This window comes from Carassius gibelio, chromosome B8 (assembly GCF_023724105.1).
Source record: "Carassius gibelio isolate Cgi1373 ecotype wild population from Czech Republic chromosome B8, carGib1.2-hapl.c, whole genome shotgun sequence".
NCBI lineage: Eukaryota > Metazoa > Chordata > Actinopteri > Cypriniformes > Cyprinidae > Carassius > Carassius gibelio.
The window spans coordinates 17,774,772-17,798,838 of NC_068403.1; the positions used below are offsets into that span (position 1 = coordinate 17,774,772).

Below are 24,067 nucleotides of genomic sequence, written 5' to 3' on the forward strand. Positions count from 1 at the left end.
CATGTCAGGACATTTTACCTTGGCCCAGCCTTTGGGAGTTCTGCTGCTCCTGTTGCTGCTGCTGTCTCCGCGCCAATTTCTTCATCTGAAAAAATAACGATAAAAGCACAATCAGAAAACTTCGCGACTCCCCAGACCAACTCTCGGCTATCTAAAGAGAGATGCTCCTTGTTGTTCACCTCTGCTTGAACTACGCCAAGCTTGATCTGGCTGCATTATATTATCCACAGCCTTTTGAAGATAAAATCAGGGCTCTGAGGTGGGTTTCAGACACTAACGCAAGAGCAGGATGGATGTGAATACATCTCTCTCAAACTCTTGGGGAGTTTTTTGTGGAATGCGTCGAGAGGTTAAGCTTCAGGCAGATAGCGACTGAGATTTGCTGTCTCGAGCCTCGCTCGCCTTTTCCCTTTTGGCAGCAGTTGCGAAGAGTTTAGTGCGTTGTTGGAGGATTACTTGAAAATTGTTGTGTTATCTGGTCCTTGGATGTACATTATTAGGTTTGTGCGGGTAATACTGGATGATTAATAAGGTAGTGTTCAGGGTCTGGACTCACCTTAGCTCTCTGGTTCTGGAACCACACTTGAACCACGCGGACGCTCAAGCCCGTTTCTGCAGCCAGCGTCTCTCTTACCTAGATTACACAACAAAAATCATTGATTTCTTTAGTGACGAGTCTGTGTAATATATGGAAGCCCATTTCCACCTTGTGGAGTGTTTTAAAAAAGTATTTCTTCTCATAAATGTGTCTTTATTTCAAAACATATTTCTTGGAACTAAATCTCACAATTGCTAGTTCATTTGACCATTTATGACTTTACATCTCAGAATTGCAACTTATTAACATATCTCAAAACTTGAACATAATTGTGACTATTTCTCACAACTGCAATTTTATTTCTTACAGTTGAGACTATCTCACAATGTTACAGAAATTATTTATTAAAACTATAACTTCAAATCTCAGTTGCAATTTCATTTTATTTCACAATTGCGATGTTGTCACAGTCTTTATTCCGTGTTATTGAAACTTTCTCTTACAATATAACTGCATCTTGCAATTGCAACTGCATATCTTGTAATTGTGATTGTTTTCTAATTTTATTTTACACAATTGCAATATCTCACAATATAATTATGCTACAGTGTATATGATAACTCAGACTTAAAATTAAAATAGCAACTTCCTATCTCAGAATTGCGTAATTAATTGCAACTTTCAAGTAATTGTGATATCACAACTGCAAATTTATATATCACTATTTCTTATTTTCTTCATAAGTACCCATTTTATTTTCTTGGAGTCATGAATGACTTCGATAGAAAGATGGTGTTCATGAGATGGAGGAAACTGATCTCACCTTTCGGCAGGGTTTGGAAGAAACCTCGAAGGATGCCTTGAATGCACGTCTCTGCTGCGTGGTGAGGATGGTACGCGGTCGCTTAGGTCTTCTTGGGTCTTTCCCATCATCTCCTTTCCCAGTTCCTCCTGAGCCCTTCTCCGGCTTGATATCCAGCTCCTCATCTTCGCTTTTCTCTGGAAAGAAATCCATCATTCGTGATGTTTTTGTTCTTTTCAATTTTAAGAGATTTAGTCACAGAGCATCCATAATGAAAGGAGACACATGTGGTTTTAATACTTTTGTTATCAATTTATTAGTGCATGAGTGGGTCACATCAACTGCAAAACAGCATCTCTGACTGTGAAGTATGCGAATTTGTCATTGGAGTGGACATTGTGTCATTTAAAATTAATAGTGCATGGCCTTGGCTGTTTTACACAATATAAATCTTTTATAAGAATCCAACGCAAAGGGGATGCAACATTTTGGAGAAGTTTTGTAAGTGGAGTACATATGAGAAAAGAGGTCTAATATGCAGGGGAACTGAATTAGATAGCAAAATCACAAATTCAAACAGCGAACATGCTCGCAAAAAGAACACTACGTGAGCAGAATTTAAGTTCGCCAATCCATAAAGTTCAATATCTCACCTCATATAACAAAATGTACACTGCCTGTTCATATGAACTAATCAAAGTGTCTCAATTAGTCTAAGGTGATCCTCGGGCGGGTTAATCAAGCCTGCCCTGTGTCGTGATAATCTCTCTCAGTAGGTCCAGCTAATGTGCCATATTCACAAAATGGCTCCTGGCTTTCCTACTGTAATTATTATAGTCAAACGGGGGATTGGCTTTATTGTTCAGTGGGTGGAGGTTTCATCCAATAAGCCACATCAGCTTGTGTTTAATAGAATAATAATAGTAATTAAAAAAAAAGGTGCCAAACTCCATAACGTGGCCTGGTTCGAAAGTTAAAAACCCAAATGGGCACGTTCCCAGCATGACCGTTTTTTCGACATTAAGGGCTTCTGCAATTTGGCACTAGTGGCTTTTGTGGCATCAGCAGTGAACATCACTGACGATTAGGCCTGCAAATGGTTTGGCCTTTTTAAGTGTTCAGCGGGAGATACAAACATGATGGGCTGATTCGGTCCCCTCTCTCTCATCTGTTTCTGATCTCTTTTTCTGTGGTGTACTGCAAACTAAATGAATTCTTAGAAATTACACTTAACTTCATGCATTCAGGTCAATTTAGAAACAAAAAATACAGTGCATACCAAAAAAAGAAAAAAAGAAAAAAACGTACTAATGAAGAATAGAAAACAGACAATTGTCCCAGAAAGTTGACGGAGTCTTGCTAAAGCATCTGACTAATTTCTCTGTGTTTGACAGAGTGGGCTGTGTGTGTGCGCATGCGTTTAAATGAGATCCACATGGGGATGGTAAAAGTGAGGCTTGGTGAGATGCCTCATTACGGTGAAGTGAGGGAAAAGGAGTCTGAGGGACTGATAAGAGCAGGGCCTAAAATCCTTCTTGTCACTCAAAGAGATTCAAGCTCTTCTTCTTCTTTCCAACAACTTGTGGCAGAACTGCTCTTCATCTGCTGGATGTTGTTTAAAGGGGCTATACTTATATTTTCTCATTTTTTTTCCTTTTGTAGAACACAGAAGAATATATTTCTAAAAATGGTTCTAGTGTTTTCTGTCCATACAATAAAAGGCAATGCTTTGGCAATCATTGTATGAACAAAAAAAGAGTTGAAGCATTCTTCGAAACACCACAGACCATGATGCCAGCGTATTCATTAATCCATGTTTAGGGGAGTTACAGAAGGTTTTCTTTGTTTTGTGTTGTACAGAACAAAGAAAGCCTTCTGAAACTCCCCTAAAAATAGATTCATGAATACGCTGGCATCATGGTCTGTGGTGTAGAGATTAGGCTGTATTCATACCTGAATCTGAGTCATCAGGGCTGACAGAGCCGAGGAGGTCTTTCTCCCTCTCATAGTCGCTCTTGCACAGCAGCTGTCCGTCCTTCAGTACAAACTCGTCTCCTTTCCTCAGCTGTCGGTCACATACACAGCAACAGAAGCAGTTGAGGTGGTACACGCACTCCAGCGCACGCATCACAAACTCTGTGGGGGCGATTTTCTCCAGGCATCCGCTGCATTTGGTCGCAAATAACCTGAGAAAGTGACAAAGAGAGAAATGTGAAATTGATCAAAAAATCTGTCTGAAAAGACATAAGGTCAAAATTTAGCTCAAAAGGTTTGGGGTTGGTAAGATGTTTTCGAAGCTTCTTAAGGTCTTTGCACACTTTTTGCACATAAACATTAAATATGATCACGCTCACACCCTTGCTTCCGAAACTTTCATCTGTCATAAAACATTTTTTGGATCAGGTTCTTTTTTCTGCGTTTTCGTATCTGTAGCAAGCCAGATAGGAAAGGATGATGAAAAAAGAAAAAAAAGAGAGAAAAAATGCATTCAAAAATTACGTAGGTACTCAGTGTAGAAGAACCTTTAGAGTCATTTAAGCTGGATTCATGTGATCAAAAATGAAGTAAAAATAGAACAAAATCTGAAATATTATTACAAATTAAAATAATATTTAATTTTTTAATATACATTAAAATATAATTTATTCCTGTGTTGGCAAAGCTGAATTTTCACATCATTGCTCCAGTCATCAGTGTCACATGATCCTTCGGAAATCATTCTAAGAAGCTGATTTGCTGTTTAAGAAACAATTCTTATTATCAATGTTAAAAAACAGTTGTGCTGCTGAATATTATTGTGGAAACCATTACACATTTTTTTTCAGGATTCTTTGATGAAGAGAATCCTCAAAGAGTTATTTCTTTGAAATATTTCTAATATTATAACCATCTTTACTGTCATTTTTGATCTATTTTATGTTAATAAATTGTCATAATTACAAAATAAAAGAAAATCTTAATGGGCCCTATTTTAACGATCTAAACGCAAAGTGTAAAGCGCAGGGCACAGGTGCACTCAGGGCGTGTCCAAATCCACTTTTGCTATTTTAACGATGGAAAAACGGTCCGTGCACCGGGGCGCATTTTTGGAATGGGTTGTCCCTATTCTCTTAATGAGTAATGGGTGTAACGTTCAATAAACCAACCATTCCCTTTAAGAGCGAGATGTGCTTTAGACAAATGGGCGCAAATGCATTTGCTAATTAAACGACGTGGTGCTGGACGGGAAAATGCGAAACTAGGAAACACACTTGCGCTGCGCCTTGCGCACTTACGCCGGGTGTATGATAGGGCCTAATATCCCCAAATGTTTCATGGCAATGTACAGGCCTCATAAATAGTTGAATTCTGTCATATTTCCTTTTCAAACATTTGCACTACTTTAATGGTGGGAAAACAAACAGCATAGTGGTTTGAAATGACATGACAGTGTGTAAATAAAGATAGATTTTTTTTTTGAGTGGACTTCCTCTTTAAGAGATTTAAAACTACAGTAAGAGTAAAGCATCAGAAGGCATCACAACACAGTGAATGTCTTTACATGTGCTTGTCCATCATAGTGTGGTGATTAAGGGGGCAGGGGGCAGGAGGTTGAGCCCCTGAGCGATCAGCTTTGACACTGGCTCATCTGTTAATGCAGCCTGGATAACTAACTCCTCAACGCTTCAGCAGAACCCAATGGGAGGAAATACGGGATCACCTCTCGACCCAATGCACCAGCAAACCTCAATCAGTGGCATGGGCCCTCAGCTCCACTGACTTTACTCTGCTCACAGCAGTGATTAGACAGGCTCCAGCGCCACTCACACAATGCTACCAAAACAGGAAGTTATTTCTGAGGGAAGAGATGGCTTAAAATTTTATTTTTTGATAGATTTCTATTTTGTGTGTGTGTGTGATTAGACAACAACTTGTTGATCAGAGAAAAACAAATATATCATAAAATATTAAAACAGAAACAAAAATATTTTTCACACATTTTTTTACACTATTGTTACTATGAACTGATCTCCTGTCAGATAAACTCTTAAATCGTATGCTAAGCCGCGATACATTTCTGTTTACATAACAGACCACGGCCACCCCTGCAGCCTTCATTTCCTCTTAATGGTGTTGATAAAATCATTTTGGTTTGATTACAGGGAGCGATATTGCCACCTCGCTCTCATCTTGTGATGTTCAACGAGAGCACACCTCTACAGGAAGTGGGTGTGTGACAGTGTCCAGCCCATAAAAGCTGATTTATTAGCCTTGGTTCTTTTGTTTGCTCGGGCTGGTAGGACAGCTGCCCCGGCGCTTGTGCGTATCTCTGCATTTCATCCGTGGCATTGTTCATCGGGAGGGAGAGACAGGGAGAATGCCCATCATCATCATATTCTGTTGATGGTGGACAGGGTTGGTTGACAGTGATGAATACGTGTTAATATGAGTTCAGATGAATATGTGTAAATATGGTGGGTTTTGTGATGGTAATTTCATTGTGAGATGGTGATGGGGGACTGCTAATGACAGCCCGCTGGACACACGACCAGCTGCATCGCTGTTTGTTGGAGTTTTGTATAGCCGGGCATTTTTTTTCCGCGACTGTTGTTTTGGATGTCAGACATTCTAAGGGCGTCCTTTGAGATGTCATGAGAATAAAATGATATGGCATACAGTGGAATCATCTTGCCATTTATGGAGCAGCATCATTATTAATTCTGGAAAATAACTGGCAAACTTGAGTCGGTTAATATTTTCTAATCACATGAAAATATATCGTTTAATTTGGCTTATTATCCATTATTTCACTATATGTTCTCTTGATAATGTTATACTTACTATTAATGAGATTAATAAATGGGATTTTATTTGAACTCATTCACAAGTGGGTCATCATATTTTGAGATCTTCGGGATCCAAAACTTTGAGAACTCAATATTTTTGGGAGAATAAAAATATGGTTACTGGCATTAGCAGGCTGAACATAAGTTTATAATCTTTTATTTATTGTGGGACAATAAGAAGATTAGAAGATTTGTATTTGCCATTGGAAAGCTATTAATCCTAACTAAACTGTTGGCATGCCAACAACTCTCTTGTCTTTGTGGGATATCCATCTACCTGGCTCCTTTCTCCAGTCTGAGTGAAGGAATAATTCTAAGAAACACTTCTTCGTCATTTTGTGTTTAGACACGGCCTGATCTGTTGTGGTTACTCCCAATTGTTCAAGCAATTACATCCATACAGATTTCATTAATCACATGAAAATAGAATTATATTCCCCCCACAAATCAAGTTTTGAAGATTAGCATGGTTGTAATTTTTGGCACGAAGGCCACAGTGCTGTGATATGATCTGGCGAAACATCTGTAAAGAAGATGAGTTGGTAACAATAACAAGATGATTTTGCACATTCCATCATATTTATGGAGTTTTTGCTGTCTAAACACATCCAAACACAGCGTTCGCGTTAAACAATGGCTGACGTAATATTTTGGCTAGATTAACCAGTTACAAGCCGGATCTGTCAAACAAGTCAGACAGAATAATGAATCTGTCATCATGACTCGAACGTTTATTCAACAATGCGAATCCTCGTCAAAGACTCCAGTGAGAAAAAGGCCGGAAAGCACAGGAAATTAACCCTATTGAGCAGTGGTGACACTTTCTAGTTTCCACCGCTCACCTCGACACCGCCCTGCTCTCAGGATCCTTCTCATCCAAATGAAAACATTCCCTTTCATCCGCCTCTTTTCTTTTCACGTCCTTTTTTCCCCACCCGTTCTAATCTTGTAAGCCATTATTTTTCTATTTCCCCTCTCTGTCACTTTGCATTATTTTTGCTGCTGTAATTCCCATTTGTTCCTTCTGGAATCTTCCTGTCCTGGCTTTGTCCCGGCATCTAATCCGGACTTTTTGGCTGCCGTCAGCCCCCCTGACCTGTTCCCCATTCTCAGCGGGACATCTGATGGAATAGCCACGCATGACGCCCCTGCTATAGCAACCACACCTCTGCAGGAAGGCGACGGCTAACTTTTCGGATGGGCAGAGAAAGCCTTTCACAAGCTGGCAGCAGAAGTAAATCCTTCTTGGAGGAACAAGGGGAATTAGCAGGGAGCAGTGAAGTAGGGTTTAACCCTACCCCTTTTTTTTCCTTTTGAAAGGCACAGTCACTTCAACTCCCACTGATCGCCACAATCAAACAGGGCAGAGGTGGGGGGTAACAGAAAGAGAGAGGGAGGCGTCCGGGATGAGGGGGGTGAAAGAAAGCAGCCCAGTGAATGATACAAGCGCTGGATTGTGGAGGAGCCCCTAATCCCACTTTAATACCTTTCCAAGTTCAGCGTTGAAAGAATGCACTTTAAAACAACACCGCAGTGTGAGCAGGCAAAGGAGTGCATTGCTCTCAATCCCCCGTAACATTACCTGATTAGCCTGGGTGAGCAACGGAGTTTGGGCACACAGGGGTAGAGCGGACCGGACGTTAGGACAGACGTAAACAACGACAGTTCTTACTGGGATGCCGCACTTTTTCTGGAGGGGATTTCTGTCCTGTGGTTTGAGATGAAAGCTGAAGAGAGACTCGAGAGTAGAATCCTTCAGATGCATCTCCACATCTGGGCCTTTTTAATAAACCTCTACAGTGAGGGAAAGTACTACCACCACACACAAAACTCAAGATCTACAGATCCCAATTTTTTCTGCTTTTGGTCTCAAGGAGCAAAAAGAGTCTGAAGAATCATGTACATTATTGAGCTGCCTAATAAAACATCTAAAATAAATCAAGTTAAATAAGTAATAACGATCTGTTATTATTAACAAATATGACAAATAACGAACAAGCAAACAAACAAACCAACAAAAACCTTCATGGAACATGAACATACCATTTTTTTTTTGTACGTGATATGTATTTTATTGCAAATTTAGATTATTGTGATGTTAGCTTAGCAACATGCTAACACTAAACTACTAGTCAAGTTATCAGTGCAGAGTTGCTATGTAGTGTAGAACAAATCAGTCCATAGCATTTTCATTCTAGATGGAAGGCATAGTAAGCAATAGACTGAAGTTGAAATAGTACTTATTTTGGATACTATGAGGAGAGTGAATAATGTGTGTGAATGATGAATTATAAAGCCAATACTGAGTCATTAATACAATTTACAACAAAAAAGTGGGAAGAAAAACACAGACAAAACAGGATTTTTTTCTTGGGGGTGGGGGTGGGGTTGGGGGGATTTAAAGTCCCTCAAACACCCAATTTGTTTGTCCTGAGGATGTAAACTCAATAGCATAGATCTGAGCGTACCGATTAGCAGATAAGACCCTCGCATCTGGATCAACAGACACAATTCAGGCATTGCCATGCCAATATTGATTCAGACCCTCCCAGATCCAGACCCCACGAGTCAAATCAGAGATAATCCACACAGATAACTTCAGAAAAGATCATTATCAGCTTCCAGGCTCTCACAGTCCAGTGTAATCGCCAGAAGAATCGGTATTCATGCACCAAGACTACCTGTTTGGTGAAAAGAAATGTCCACCCTTGGAATCTTAGAGCAACAGGTACCAAATTAACTTCAATAAAATAAAATAAAAATCCCTGTTAAATAAATAAAAAAATAATAATAATGGTTTGAATCTGGCATGCGCTAAGTCCCAAACTTATTACCCTGTACATTACATTCAAAAGCACCAAATTCCTCCACGTTCCCTGTTTTCTGACATGATATTATCCCTGCGGGGTGACAGAGCGTTTGACGGCTCATCAAAGGAAGATATTTCTGAGATAAAAAAAAAAAAAAAAAAAAACGTCTAGGCCCTCACCTTCCAATTCCACTCAGAACGGTTGCTGTTGAAGTACGCGCTTTCTCTTTGAAAAGCTTCTGAACAACTTAAAGTGTGACAACATCTTAAAGCTTTCACCACATGTTGCCAATGATTTACCGACCACTAAAGTCCTTCCCTCAATGGCTCTAACTCGCTGATAAGGATCACATACCCAGAGGAGATTAAAGATGAGTCTAGAGAAGGGAGAGAGGTGTGGGGGAGTGTGCAGCTCGATAATCGTCGTACATTTTGCAACATATGCTCTCATTCCCACCTATCCTCTCGTCTGTACTGAACATGCATGAAAAAAACAATAACAAAATCCTGTAACAATTTTGGAATGGATTCTTATGTCACCACTTTTCCATCAAAGGCTCTGTCTAACAGCTGTAAATAATCACTTTGAAGACAGTCAGTCCCCCCAGGCTTCTTCTACTGAGCCCCCCAGGCCTGCGATGTGTTCTGGTCGTGTCAATCATGAAGACTCGAACGCTGAGGTGTTTGTGAGGGGGGTCGGTTGAAGGAGAGTTGATGGACACTGCATCTGGGAGCTACCTAGTTACAGGCTACATGGCTTCTATGATCTTTTTTTGTTTTGTTTTGTTTTGTTCATCTGTGAAATGGATCTTGTCTCCTGGGTACCGACACAGAAAGAGAGAGCCAAAGAAAAGTGAGAGAAAACAGTTTAGGGCAACTTCACAGTAACAGATTAGAAGTGGGGGGGAGGGGGGACTATTTCTGAATGGTGCATATTCTTTGGGAAATTCTTCAAAAAAAAATATTCCGATATTGCATTTTTTTTAGTTTTGAACGTTTGAGAATCTGATTAAGACATGCCGTGACACTTTCCACACATACAAATGCTGGCTGCGCTTACATACTGCTGGTCATACTGCACATTTTGCACTTTATAATTGAAAAGACTATAAAATTAAAGTACATTTATATTACTTAAGTAAATATGAGCACTAAAAAATCAGCATGTGAAGCTCAGTACAACCCCAAGCCAATATCATGACTTGGTTGTGAACGACTAACATAGATAAAGTTTCTACTGGTTTAGTGTGCCATAAAATCTTTGCTCTTTAATATCCTTTAAGAATAACTGCAACGCTTCTTCCATTTTGGGGGGTGAGATTAAATGCAATTGATTATAACTCAAGTCCTTAAACTTTAAACACAGACTAAAAAATGCTGTTTCATTAGACCAATACCATAATCATTAAAGTAAAACTTCTCTTTAATAATCCATGAGGAAATGGGCCTCTATTACTGCTTAGTATCAGCGTTTCTCTTCGGCGTGGAGAGATTACAGTGTGAACTAATGAAGGCAAATAAAGAGTATCTTCACCACGTTCCCCTGGGCAAGCTCAAGTCAATGCTAAAAGCTGCTTAATCACCTCCCTCTCTATACTAAATTAGCATAGTAATGGGCTTTAAATTGAGGCTCTTTGTTTTTTAATTAAACTCCCAGCAGGTAAAAGTAAAACACATTAGAGGAGAATGTGCACCTTCATTACTGGCCCAGAGGTGTTATCCTCCATCAGACAATCTTTGGGCTCTTTTTCTCTTGAGGAACACTGAGGGAAGATCTCAGAAGACACGTTCCATCTCTCACTTTGTCCCCTGCTCGTTTAAAATATCTATCAAATTAGAAGCAAACTGTTTTTGAAGCTTGTGGGGTGTTGATGATATGCCTTGTGGCTAACAAATGGCTCGTAAGCTGTGGTATGAGTCACCATCCCAACGAAAAGCGTTGTGTGATCATCTGCCTCGCTGTGATGGAAAAGCGGATTTGCCTAGACAGGTTCTCCTTTGGTCTATGACACCATTGTCTTGTGCATCTAAGAATGCTGGGAGGTTTTTAGCACAGGTAGGTGGCTGGCTGGCTTCGGGGATTGTTATTCATATTTGTTTTGCAACAGCTGATTTATTACCCCACAGAATTCAACACCTGAACTGTTATATGGCATGCACATGAATTCCCACCATCATGAATCTGCCATTTAAGACTATTGAAATGAATGATGAGCATCACAGAACATCTAATCACCGCAATCAATGCGACGAGGATGTGGATCGATGTCGCTTTAAACTCTGAAGAAATCCCCAATACAGCTTTACGGCCATCAACATCGCCAGCATACACAATCTGACTGGTAACTCTCATTATACAACATATTTCATGTCCAATCTGTGTTTTTGAGTGTGCTTTAGATCCAAAAACTCATGTGATGTTTGAGGACTTAAATGAAATCAGTGCCTCAGGGTTCTGTCCTACTCTTTTGAAAAGTGGTTTTGTGACATGTTAGATTTTCTCTTTCTGTTCACAGAAACACATGTTTCGTGCGGCTCCTGACAGGAAAATATTCCATGCGTGGCTGAACGCCCTTATTGATCTGACAAACTGAGCTGTATCACAACGTAAGGAGATGTATTCAAAAATACGATGCGTTTTCTACCTGGTTGAGCGGTTAAATCAAAAATGCTTTCTGCTCCGGTGAACTGAAAGACGTAGAAACTCGTGGGGTCATTCGCAGAGGTAGGAGGCACGGCTGAGGGTGAGTATCAGAGTCTACACACTTACCTCAATGCCTTTCAGTGAAACATAGGGCCAAGTGCAACATTCACAGGCAGAGTTAACACAAATCAAGCTGTCTCATATATTTCTGTGAGAAAATTTGGGCAGAAAAGTCAGTCTACTGGTCAAACTGTATCTGGAGACAGAGTATCCCTGATTCAAAACCTAGTCAGCTGTCTTGCTGTCTATACTATCACTGAACCTCATAAATGACTGATTTTGAACATTCTCCATAGGCAACAATTAGCATGATTCCTAATTCCTTTCAATAAAGATTAATGTTAGCATGTTGCTAAGCTAACACCATATTCTAACTGCACAAATATCCATTTTAATAACATGGAACATAAACTTTATTATATATTACCTTGTATGTAAATGATACACGCCTGGATTGAGTTTATATACAAGCTACATTTTGCCTTGACTGCCATCTTTATTAATTTTTTTCTCCAAAATTGTACATTCTGGGATTGCCATGCAATGAAATACTGCCTTTACCTCATGCAACAGTCTTCACATTTATCATGCCTTGAAAGCTGTCTATTTAGGCAGCACTTTCGATTTTGGAACAAAGCAATGATGCACTACTCAAAAAAAAAAAAAAAAAAAAATTCTGGCCACAATTTACACCAATATGCGCTGTCCAAAGTTTGGGGTTGGTAATATTTTATGATCGTTTTTTAAATAAAACAATTGCATTACATTATTTTGTATATATTTCAAAATGTATTTTTGTAAATTTAGTGACCCCGAACTTTTGAATCATATGGGGATAAAGGGAAAAAGAAATCAACAGTTCACACAAAAAGATTGAAGGATGAGTGAGAAGAGATGGCTGCACTGATATGAAAAGGACATCAGGGCTGTGAGCGGTGGAGGTTGAGTACACAGCTAAGCCTGGGCATCAGGCAGACAGGTACACAGTGTGTGTTTGGACAGCTGTAGATCTCCAGTGAGCATGTTCAATGCAGAACCACAGCTCCTATGTACAAAGAGACAGTGCTGCCTCTCACGAAACATGAAAGAAAAGGGGGATTGAGTAGGCGTGAGTGGGCGTGAGCATGAGGAACTGTATGCTGTAAGATCTGACCCATCTGAATCTGATTTACAAATAAACATAAAATGCTGAGAGTTTGGAGAATCATCGGTTGCTTTGTTAGAATGCTGATCACAAGTTTAGATCAAAAAGCATTCAAATCCCTTCTGAAAACAAAAAGCTTGAGGTGGTCAGTTTTGATGGTTTAAGATGAGAATCTGAACACCTTTTACCTGGTTCGGTTGACCAGCTAAACACTATATGACACTAAAGTCAGTATTTAGGCTGGTCTGGTATCTAGTATTTAGCTAATTTAACTGGTTGACCAGCTGGTTTCATAGCCTGGATAGTTAAAAACATGTTCAAAACCATCAATAAAGACCAGCCTAATGAGTTTGGCCAGGCCAGGAGACCAGCCTATACATCTTAAGACCAACAAACCAGCTTTTTAGAGGTCTCTTTCAGCAGGAGAAAAGACGAGATTCATAGATATAAAGATCAGTGAATTTTCCCCTTTTAGCATCTTCCAAACTCTTTGTCATTGTGCTACAGCGTGTTCCCTTGTAAAGGAGGCAGAAGTGCGTGAGTTACGGGCAGAGCTCTGCAGACGGCTCTGCTTCTCATCACAGCGTTCTGCTCTGTAACTTAAGCCTGCAGTAATGCTCATCTCCTCTCTGGCCCCGTTGGAGACCTGACATCTTTACAGCACATGCACTGCAAATGAGAGAGCATCTGAGAGAGAGAGAGAGAGAGAGAGAGAGAGAGAGAGAGAGAGAGGAAAGCGAGGACTCCTGAATCAACTCAAAAATGGAAGGAACAAAAGAAAAATGGCAGAGATTTTGTAAAGCAAACAGACAAAGGGCTCCCTGTAAAGTTTTCTGTACCTGTTTAATAATACTAATAACTCAGTGTTTCACCCTTCCGAGCCACTTTAAATGAGGTCTAACAGGCCTTCTTGCTGCGCAGGCCACTGCAGACAATCTGCTTACAGTGGGACTAATAACTCTCAGATGGCATAACGTATGCTATGAACCATAACTTCCCATAGATAGCCTAATGAAAGGAACACTGGTCAGACCAAATCCTTTGCATTAGCGCCAGTGGATGACATGCTTTTGGATGAAGAACAGGGACAATGTTAGACCACCATATACTAATAGTTTAAAAATAAAATAGTAATTTATAATACATGTTCAAGTACATTCAAATAAGAAATCCAATTAAAAAATGCATTGCCATATTTTCTGAACATGTAGCTTCAAGTATATCAAAGTACCAGTTGATATCATGAATTGGTGCCCAGTTCTGAGTCACTGATCTAGTGTACCGTTCCCATCCGTTCCTAAGAGACACTTGAGAAGGAAAACAATGAGCGGAATTCTTCAGCGCTGAAGTGGTTAAAAAGCAACATTTGGAGTAGAGGGCTTCATAATTACTATTGACCCTGGAGGGCCTTCTTCTGAGAAATAAAACAAACAGTAATATAAGGTGTTCTGAAGCGAGGGCTCTGCAAATATGCAAAGGCGGCATTCGGCGGAGAACGTCACGCGTTGGCTCCTTTTCAGGGCAGCCTAATCTGTGGGCCTACACAATATTAAGATGGCTTTGGAGCCACTTGTGACCCAGCTGTTCACTAATGAAAAATTCCTTAGCTCCATACTGGAGAAGCTTGTCTGCTAACACACCCCAACCCCCTTTTCCGCCATGGAGAACCGTGCCCTGTCCATCTTGTGGAGTTTACCCGGAATGAATAAATAGTGGATTACCAAAAGCAGAGTCTGGAAAGACGCTTGTGCGCATATGTGTGTCCTCCCCTCCTTTCTCTCTGACCCCCTAACTCCCGAGAAAGTGGAAAAGAAGTGTGTTTACCTTCGTTTTAATTAGCAGGAATGACCCTGTCATTATTTGGATGCTAGCGTGTTGAGGTGGGGGGTCTGTTTACGCGACAGAGACTTAGTTTAAGCTTGAAATCAAGAGAATGCGTTGTGACAAGGGCTTAGTCGACGTGGAGATGAACCCGGACTAGTTTGTTTGCACTGTCACTTATTTCTTTATTCCTATAGATTCCTTCTCCTGTTTCAAAAGGGGGAAATTCTCCACACCCACAAAGTCAACTTGGACTCTGAAAAGGTATATCACTGTTTATTTCTTTCTTACGTGGCCCTTTTAATTAAAAAAGACACTTTAATTAATAGTTTAATCGGGTGTCTGTGTTTTGAATGTTAAATTGGTCACACTTATGGAATCTTATTGTCTGTATAAAAAAAAAAGACTGCTGAAAAAAAAAAATTTTTTCTTCTGTGGAGTGCAAAAAATATATATTTCGAAGAAAGTCTGTTTTTGTCTTTGCAATTAAAATCCAAAAGTTCAGTGTTGTTTTTGGACCCCGTTGACTTTAACGCTTTAAAATCTTTCAAAATGTATATTCCACAGAAGAAGAAAGTCATACAAGTATAGAACAACATGATGGTGAGTAAATTATTATTATTATTTTTTTGGATGGACTATCTCTTTAAGAATCAAGGTGCTGAAACCAAGCTTTCCATGGTTTCTTCTTTGATTTATGATTGCACTTATCCAATGTGAAAAGACAAAATCATCGGTGGGTTTATCTTCAGCTTTGTCCTTTACAGCTGACATTCAATAGACATAATACATCTTGCAGTCTCAAGGACTGTAAGGAAAAAGAAGAATAAAAAGAAAGAATATATGACCATAAAAGTCAATACAGACCCCATTCCACATTCTTTACCTCTATAATGATACTTCTTATTAGCAAGTTATATTTCAGTGGACTTGACAAGAGCATTCCAAACTTGTGTACCCCCTTCCCTGGCTGTCTTGTCACTGTATGGCTGCGATGTGGCGAATGCACATTTAACAGACCTGTTTAAAGTCTGTAGCTAGCTGTGAAGCGGCAGGCTCTGCAGAGTTATAAAGTCAACAGCTGCTCTCTTGACCCCATGAAAAGCTGCTGAAGAGGCCCATGTAAGTTCACGGGGCAGTGGGAGAGATAGGAGCCGTGGAGGAACGCACGATTTATTGACAGAATGCCCCTGGATGAGTTTGTTGGGATCATCTATACTGTGTTCTGTACTGTAGATATATGTAGTACTAGGTTTTCAGGTAATACTTTAGAATAGGAAACACATATTCACTACTAAGAGTTCTCCTGAACAAACTTCTCATTTGCTGATTATTAATAGTTAGTAAGGTAGTTGTTAATAAGTTCAGTTATGGGGTAGGATTGAGCGATCTAAAATATGGTCATCCAGAAGTTATTTATATGAGCTTTATAAGTACTAATAAACAGCCAGGGTGAAAGAAAGAAAGAAAGAAAGAAAGAAAGAAAGAAAGAAAGAAAGAAAGAAAGAAAGAAAGAAAGAAAGTTTTTTTATATATAAATGTACAATTAATTTACTTTTTTTTTTAAGCTTTCTATTTTTTTTATATTTGATTAATTATTTTAATATATATTTAAATAAAATTATTTACTATATTTTATTAATTATTTTATTCAACAAAGGTGCATTCAATTACTCAAAAGTGACTGTAAAAATGATTATGTTAAACAAATTTCAATAAATGAATGTTTTTAAAGTACTTTCTATGAATCCAAAGAATCCTGAAACACACACATATATTATATTATATTATATTATATTATATTATATTATATTATATTATATTATATTATATTATATTATATTATATTATATTTTATATAATGGTCTCCATAAACATTGATCATAATAGTACATTTTTCTTAAATCACTAAATCAGCATATTAGAATTATTTCTGAATGATCATGAAGTAAATGACACTGAAGTAAAGAATATATAGAAATATATTAACTTATTGTACATTATTTTATATAAGCTGGGAAATCAGTGGGTTATATTGTGGCCATTTAGGTTTAGGTTAGTTAGCAATTCATTACCATAAAAACCTGTTAAACATTCATATTCAAACACTTCCTCGGCTAATGCAACAATGCTGTAAATGTTGCCCAGCTTTACAACTCAACACAAGAGGCCAAAATGCCTCGAGAACTTAACCTGAGAGTAACACTCTTAAAAGAACCTTGTTGCCATGGCTTCACCAGCAGACTCGCTAACATTAAAGCCACCAGTGATGAATGAGAAAAAGAAGCTCGGTTTGCAAGAAAGAGCCGGGAGGGTACACACATCCTCCATGATGGATATGTTAGCCATAGCGGGCACATATTAACCAAGCCGATGTCTGGGCGGCTGATGGCTACAAGTACATGCTAAGACCAGCTGCTACAGGGGAGCAGAGGGCAAAGTTCACCAGGAGATCCTGGTCTTGGTGCATTGCTGGGTTTCACTATGGGAACCCACTATAGATATTCGGTGGTGGACGAAAGAAAATAAAGCTCTTGGTTATCGGTTTAACTGCGTCATGCTTCCTCGGTGCTGGTAAACAATGCTACATTTGAGGGGGACGTGCTGGAGAAAATGAAAAACAAACAAGGTTTCTTTTTTTTTTCTTTTTTTTTGCTGACAGGATGTATCGGGACCCAAAGGCTGGAGGATTACCAGCCAGATTAGCATAGAGAAACTATATTTGAATTTGTGCTCAGCAGGCCCCTTCAGAAAGCTCAATTCCAGATTAGGAGGTGTTATGCTGAAAAGCGTCTTTCATTGTGGGGCCGAGTTACACTAGCCAAACAAATATGTCTGCAGTGTGTGGGGCTGGCATGAAATGTGTAGATGTCACCATGGCAACCATGGCAGAAGCGAGAGCGAAGAGCGATGGTGGAATGCGGGAAAAAGACACACAAACACACACCAGAGACCATCCGAGACCACCAGTGAACAAAGGATGTTTTTCCTCTGTTGCTTTTGTTGCATTTTGAAGATAGTCTTTGCTGTTCTTCTGACTCGTGTTATAAACATATAAGATTGTAAAGGAGACTGGGGCTAGCTGTCACGTTGAGATGTCACAAGGGCTATATATACAGTACATATTGGGTTTTGAGTCGAAAGCCCAAGGACAGAAAGATTGAACTGTAAAATAAAAAACAATCAAAATCAATTCCAACATCAAAATAATATAATATAAAATAGTAATATTAATAATAATGTGACAACTTACCCCATTTAGTGTAACAAAATACCCTACCTTGTATTTAATACACTTTTATCTTTGTTTTGGTTGATAATGTTGAAATATGGATAATGGCTATTTTGTAGCCAGACTCTGAGACAAAAAAAAAAAAAAAACACTTGGAACAAATCTGCTTAAAATAATGGACCAGATTTACAGTAAAAAAAAAAAAAATATGTAAGAATTAAATATTTATGTCTACACAAAATAAAGGTTCTTTATCGGCATGTATGGTTCCATGAAGAACCTTTAGCATCTATGAAACCTTTCCGATGCAAAAAAGTGTAAAAAACAAAACAAAAAAAAGTTTCATTAGATTACTAAAATGTTCTTCAAGAAATAAAAAAAAGCTCTTTGAAGAACTGTTCACTGAAAAATGAACATATATGGCATTGGTTAAAAAAAAGTATAATAAAAACTAGATTTTTTTAAAGGTATAGTATTTCAGTCTTATTTTTGAAAATGCCACATATAACAAAACCTTTTTAGATTTAGTTTTTATAAAATACAAATACCACAGATGTGCATTACAGTGCGGGTTTTTAAAAGTGAGTGAAACACGTTTCAAGGTCTGGATGCTTTTGTGAAGGACTTTATCTGTAAAACAGCAGGTGTGTGCAATAGAAGGCATCCAACAATTGTTTCGACTGGCCAAAATGATGTCCAGAAAGGAGGAGTCGTCTCTCTTTGCCCTGAGTCTGGGCCAGTTGGTGAGGCTCCAGGCGTGACGGGGAGCTGGCTGGGTTTGAAAGCCCATCCCTGAGCTGTAGAGGACAGGGTCAGATGTGGAGATGCCCCTGAACTCCTCTGGTATGTGAGGGAGAAAGCAGGAAGAGCACAGTGGTAAAGGATCCACAATGGACACAGAGCAGTGCAAGAGTCATCACGCTGAAAGATCAGCATGCATTAATGCTGCACTTCTCTTTCTCTCTGATGAACAAGTATTTCTTTAAAGCCAAAACATTTTGATGTACTGATATAGATACCATAGCACCTATAGTGGAAGTTCTCTTTCCTTTCCTTTCAAAAAAAAAAAAAAAAAAACAATATGTCACCACATTCCATTCATCTGAAATCAAGCAGAACAATACTTCTGAAGGCCGTCATGCATGACCTTTTGTTTGGAAAGAGCCAGGCCTTCAGATCTTTGTTAAAGAAATTTCACATGGCTGGCACAGGCAGGATGAAATGAAATCCCCTGCTGGCACAGACTGGCGCTGGTGCGTGGGCACCGGGCTATCACATGTCCCATGGGACAAGGCACGTGCCAAACCGACAGACTTCCCCTCCAATCAGCCACTTACCAAAGGCTCTCCATTTCAGCCCACAAAGCCACTCTAAACACACACATACACTCACACTCACACACAAATTCGCATACACAGATGGAGCTGGCCGCAGCTGACTGAATTACAGTTACAAATGCAATTGGAGAAGACTTTCCAGTTTGATTCAGAAAGAATTTCCCTTCTGCTAAACTCACTCCTCATGTCATAGACGTGTTCTGAATCCTGTGTGCATGAATGTAATATATGGTAACTGAAATGCGGTCTTTTTAATGACACTTAAGAAATTATCATTCATAATATCTGTTTGATTACAACTATGAGCACATTTTGACAAAAATAATAGGCCAAATTATTTACCCAAAAAACAGAAGCTGTTTTCAAAATATATGAAATCAATATTTATGCCTATTCCAGGCTTATTTTTGTTATATTCTGACTATTTCAATGAATATATGTATAATATATTAATATATAATAATTAATATATTATCAAATGTCAAATGATTAATCGCAATTAATCGCATGTAAGTTTTTGTTTATGTGCATGTACTGTGTATATTTATTATGTATATATACATAAAAACACATGCATGTATACTAATGTATGCGCATATATACTTTCAAGCTGATGATTATTTTAACCAAGAAATAGCTGATGTAAAGATTTCATATTATTACATCTAAACGTATAACAGATAAAACACTTAAACCAAAAATGAGTCTCTTTGAATGTTAAAAAGTGAATTAAGGCATTACAGTATTGTATTTACCATTTAATCAAAATACGTTTTAATAAAAGACTAACATTCCCACATCCTATTGTCCCTGATCATTACATTTCTACCCAGTTGAATTCCTCAGTACCCTGATCCCACATGAGCTCATTGCGTCATTCCGGCAACAAAACAACAACATACATCAATATTGGTGGAGATGAGTTAACACATAGAATTTTAAAGGTAGAGCACCGAAACCCAACACATCATAATGTCTAGACATTACACCATAAATACTAAAGCGGAAAAACAACAGGCTGAAGAGAACAATAAATTAATTGTAGAAGATTTTGCTTGCTTAAACACGTCCAGTGTATCTGATCTGGAGCGATGTTTTATCTCTATCATCGCAATGGGGATTTTTTTTTCACCCATACCATCTAAAGTTACTATTCTATTCTAGTCTTCTCAACCCTGTGTGTTCAACTATGTATTTTGCCTCAAGTCATCTGGCAGTGAAAGTGACAGGAAACCCTCCATCTGAATATGGGAATTTCTATTTCTATTGCTCAGTGGTAGAGCATTGTGTTAGCAGCGCAAAAGGTTGTGGGTTTGATTCCCAGGGAACACATGTTAGGTAAAAAAGTGTTAGCCTGAATGCACTGCAAGTCGCTTTGGATAAAAGCATCTGCTAAATGCATAAATGTACATAACAGTTCAGACTCAGAGATTCATTATTATGTTATCTGAAATAACAATTGCGACTACAAAACGCGTGACGGACACATGTTGATCCAAGCACAGCTGAATTCCAGCAGCTGTCTGAAGCACGGCTCATGTAAGCCCACAGGAGGGGCGGCTCCGTCACCTCCCTACACGGTGCGAATGCTTGTGTTGATCAGATATGCCGTCTCTCATATTGTTACACACAGACAACACATTCCCTTTAACGAATGCCTGGTTTTCCCTTCGGCGGAGGGAGTGTGTGCGTATTCATGAGCCAATTGGACACCCTTTGACTTTGGGAGTGTGCATGGTGCATTCATGGGGTGATTTTACACTGTCTTGGCCTGTTTTGTCCATTTCAGTGTGGGCTTTTGTTTACTCATGCAGCCTGTCGAAAAGCAGCTGCTTCTATAATGCAAAGGCAGCACTTTATGCCACATAGTGACTAATGGCTGGCAGTGAAAATGACTGGCACACACAAACACACAGCAAGTAATCAAAGATACAAGGGTCTCAGTGAGATGTGAGTGTAAATAAAGGGAAAATCATTTTTAAAAAACTACAAATCAGATTTTTTGGAATTTAAGCTGTTATAGTTTAATAGTTAATTTCAATGAAAGTTGATGAAATTACTCTTAAAAAAAAAAAAAAAAACCTCTAAAAAGCCATGTGTTTTTTATTCTTACATAATATATATTTTTTTAAACACATATTATGAATTATTATTTCATAAATATCAGAAACTTGAACTTTCACAGTCATGGATTTTCTGTGATATTATATTGTGTTTGTTTGTTTGTCAAAATACTAGGAGTAATACTAAGACATTTACTGAACTCCTCACACGATCATAAGGATCTGCAGGGATTTTCTATGATATTATACTGAGATTTGATATTGATCATTTATTTATTTATTTATTTATGCATTATTATTATTTTTTTATTTATTCATTCAGTGAATAAAAAATATTTGAATTTCAAACAAAATAATGCAAGATTATATTAAATTAATACCTATTAAAGTTAAGGTTTCTTTTAGTTATTATAGCAGTATAGTTATATAACACCCTGTCAATTTTGATTTTATACCATAAAATAAATTAAAATTTAATTAAGAAAGAAAGAAAGAAAGAAAGAAAGAAAGAAAGAAAGAAAGAAAGTTTAAAATTTAAAAACTTATGCTTATCAAATAATTTTCATGCATTGTTTTTATAAATTAACATTTAAGACAAAAAAAAAAAAAAAAAAAACAAAGTAAAAGTTGTAAAGCAAACAAAGAAATATGGCAGAACACACAGTATTTGATTGAAACTACCGAACACCAGCAAGTCAAGACGTCAGACATGTGATTGATTTTTCTAACATGTTCCACCAACCCTGAGCTGCTCTCTGGTTCTCCCTCGACCCCGCTGAGGCTCTTCGGTACCCAGTGACCCGAGGGCTGTCATCAACCTCCAACCCTTGTTGAATGACAGTGCCTCTGGGCCCCGTCCAAACCCCTGACCCCCCTCCCTTCCTCCAGGTGTCTGTCAGTGGGGTCCCCTGCTCCATGACAGTGCCGTCACCCGTCCTCTGAAAGCCCTCCCCCTGTGCAGTGTCTCCCCGGCCCTCAGGCCAGCCTTTGATATGACCTGCCTCGGTGTCATTGTGTGAGGGCCGCTTGAATAAGCCTATTATTTCAACTCAATTTAGTGTGAGTAAACTCTGAATGATGAGGCCATCCCTCACACGCTCATTCTTACCCTCCACCCCTCCTCTCTCGCTCTCTCAGGCTGACCGTAGCGCTATAATACACACAGACGACAAATCGCCTCTCTTATTCCGCTTTCTATCATTCTCTCCACAGTCTTGCTCCCGGATCCGAGCCCAAAGTAGAGGACAAGTGACATTTGTGGACACAAAAGTGTGTAACCAATTGCTTGTTTTGAAGTGGCAAGACCTGTAAAAATAAAAAAGTAGCAAATAGGGATACTTATGTATGTAGTATTTGAACTGTGAGGTAATTGGTTAATTGGGAAGTAACCAAATATAAAAAAAAATCATGTCAAGATAAATCACATTTGTGTCATTTCAAAACCTCTACAAAAAATTTTGTTCATTTAATTTATAATTAAGAATATTTCAGCCACAATGAAAGTCCAAATCAAAATAACCTTTACAATAGATAAATAGTAAACACATAAAAATGCTGTTTCAAACCTGTTAATGTTTACCTCAGAGTAAAGATTTGAACAACCGAACCGTGATAAACAAATCCTAACAACATAAATGCAATGTCTGATTCATTTTATAAAGAAAAGTTTCCATTTAAAGACTGTTAAAGAGCCTTTATTTGCAAAAGGCTCAAGTAGTATGTCTTAATTTCAGTGAATTAGAGACTCGGTTTAAGTGGTGGTTGTTTGTACTGTAAGTCTATGGAGTCTGCGTGTGTGTGTGTAGTAACGTGATTACCGGCTATGTGCTTTATCTTGGGCCGAAAGAGTCTGACACAGTGCTAGAAACTAATGTGATAAACGCCAACGCTATCAGGGCTCCACTCACGGATCTTAAAGCTAACTGTTTATGACAAGCTAATAACGTGGCATGCAAAAGTCAGGGCCGTAAATTGGTTAGTTAGGAGCATGATGGATGAGGGCTAGCCTAACCTTATTTCCAATAGTGCCGCTTGATTTCCAGACCTGCGGATAATGAATTTGATTTAATTAGCCTGTCCCTCATCTAATTAAGAAGGTAAAAAATCTGACCCCGATTGTAGTCGCAGCACACGCTGCAAAACCAACACAACACGTAGTCTCTCTGCAAGAGAAAGTTTTGAATGACTGTACTGGCCAGACATATTTCTTTCTGATGATTGGCAGTATCTGAACCCTTGGGCAAAAATTCTCTCTTTTGCTTGACTGCACTGTTTATTTCATTAGGCACACATAATGGCAGGGACTTTTCTGTGGTGGTTCTCATGCTATGTGGTAAAAGTGAGCTCTTTTTTAGGACATTTCTAGAGAAGATCTGACACAATATCCAGTGCAGGCATTTTTTGTTTGTTTCTAGCATCTTCCAAGACATTCTGATGTTGATTCTGATCTGTGTTTTGCAGATGTAGATTTTTTTTGTTTTTTGTGACTTTGAGCAAAATGGATAAACTTTAGCCAATTCTTTGAAAAAGCTGACAATAGCTTAAAAATCAATTATAAAACAAATTTAAACACATTAGTAATTTTCAAGAAATGTAAATTTTAATTTTACATTTTTATTATTATTATTATTTCAAATAAACACAATTATTAAACAAATATGCAAAGAGCACATGATGCTGGTAAAAAAAAAAAAAAATCTAATTAATCAGAAATATTTGTGGGTCTTGAAATTATTTGAATAATCATTAGTCAATGCATCTGGGAATAATTTCATATATATATATATATATA

At 38.4% G+C, this 24,067-nt stretch overlaps 1 protein-coding gene across 1 annotated transcript in view; it reads right to left on the minus strand.

Moving 5' to 3' along the window:
• Positions 1-4: 4 nt before the first annotated feature.
• The window catches only part of LOC127964167 (LIM/homeobox protein LMX-1.2-like), a 55,169-nt gene continuing 31,106 nt past the window's right edge, over positions 5-24,067 (minus strand). The window contains exons 4-7 of the mRNA XM_052564319.1: positions 3,294-3,526; positions 1,362-1,537; positions 557-634; positions 5-85 (exon numbers count right to left, since the gene is read on the minus strand). Of these exons, the coding sequence (XP_052420279.1) occupies positions 5-85; positions 557-634; positions 1,362-1,537; positions 3,294-3,526 (568 nt within the window). The remainder of the gene's footprint in view (positions 86-556; positions 635-1,361; positions 1,538-3,293; positions 3,527-24,067) is intronic.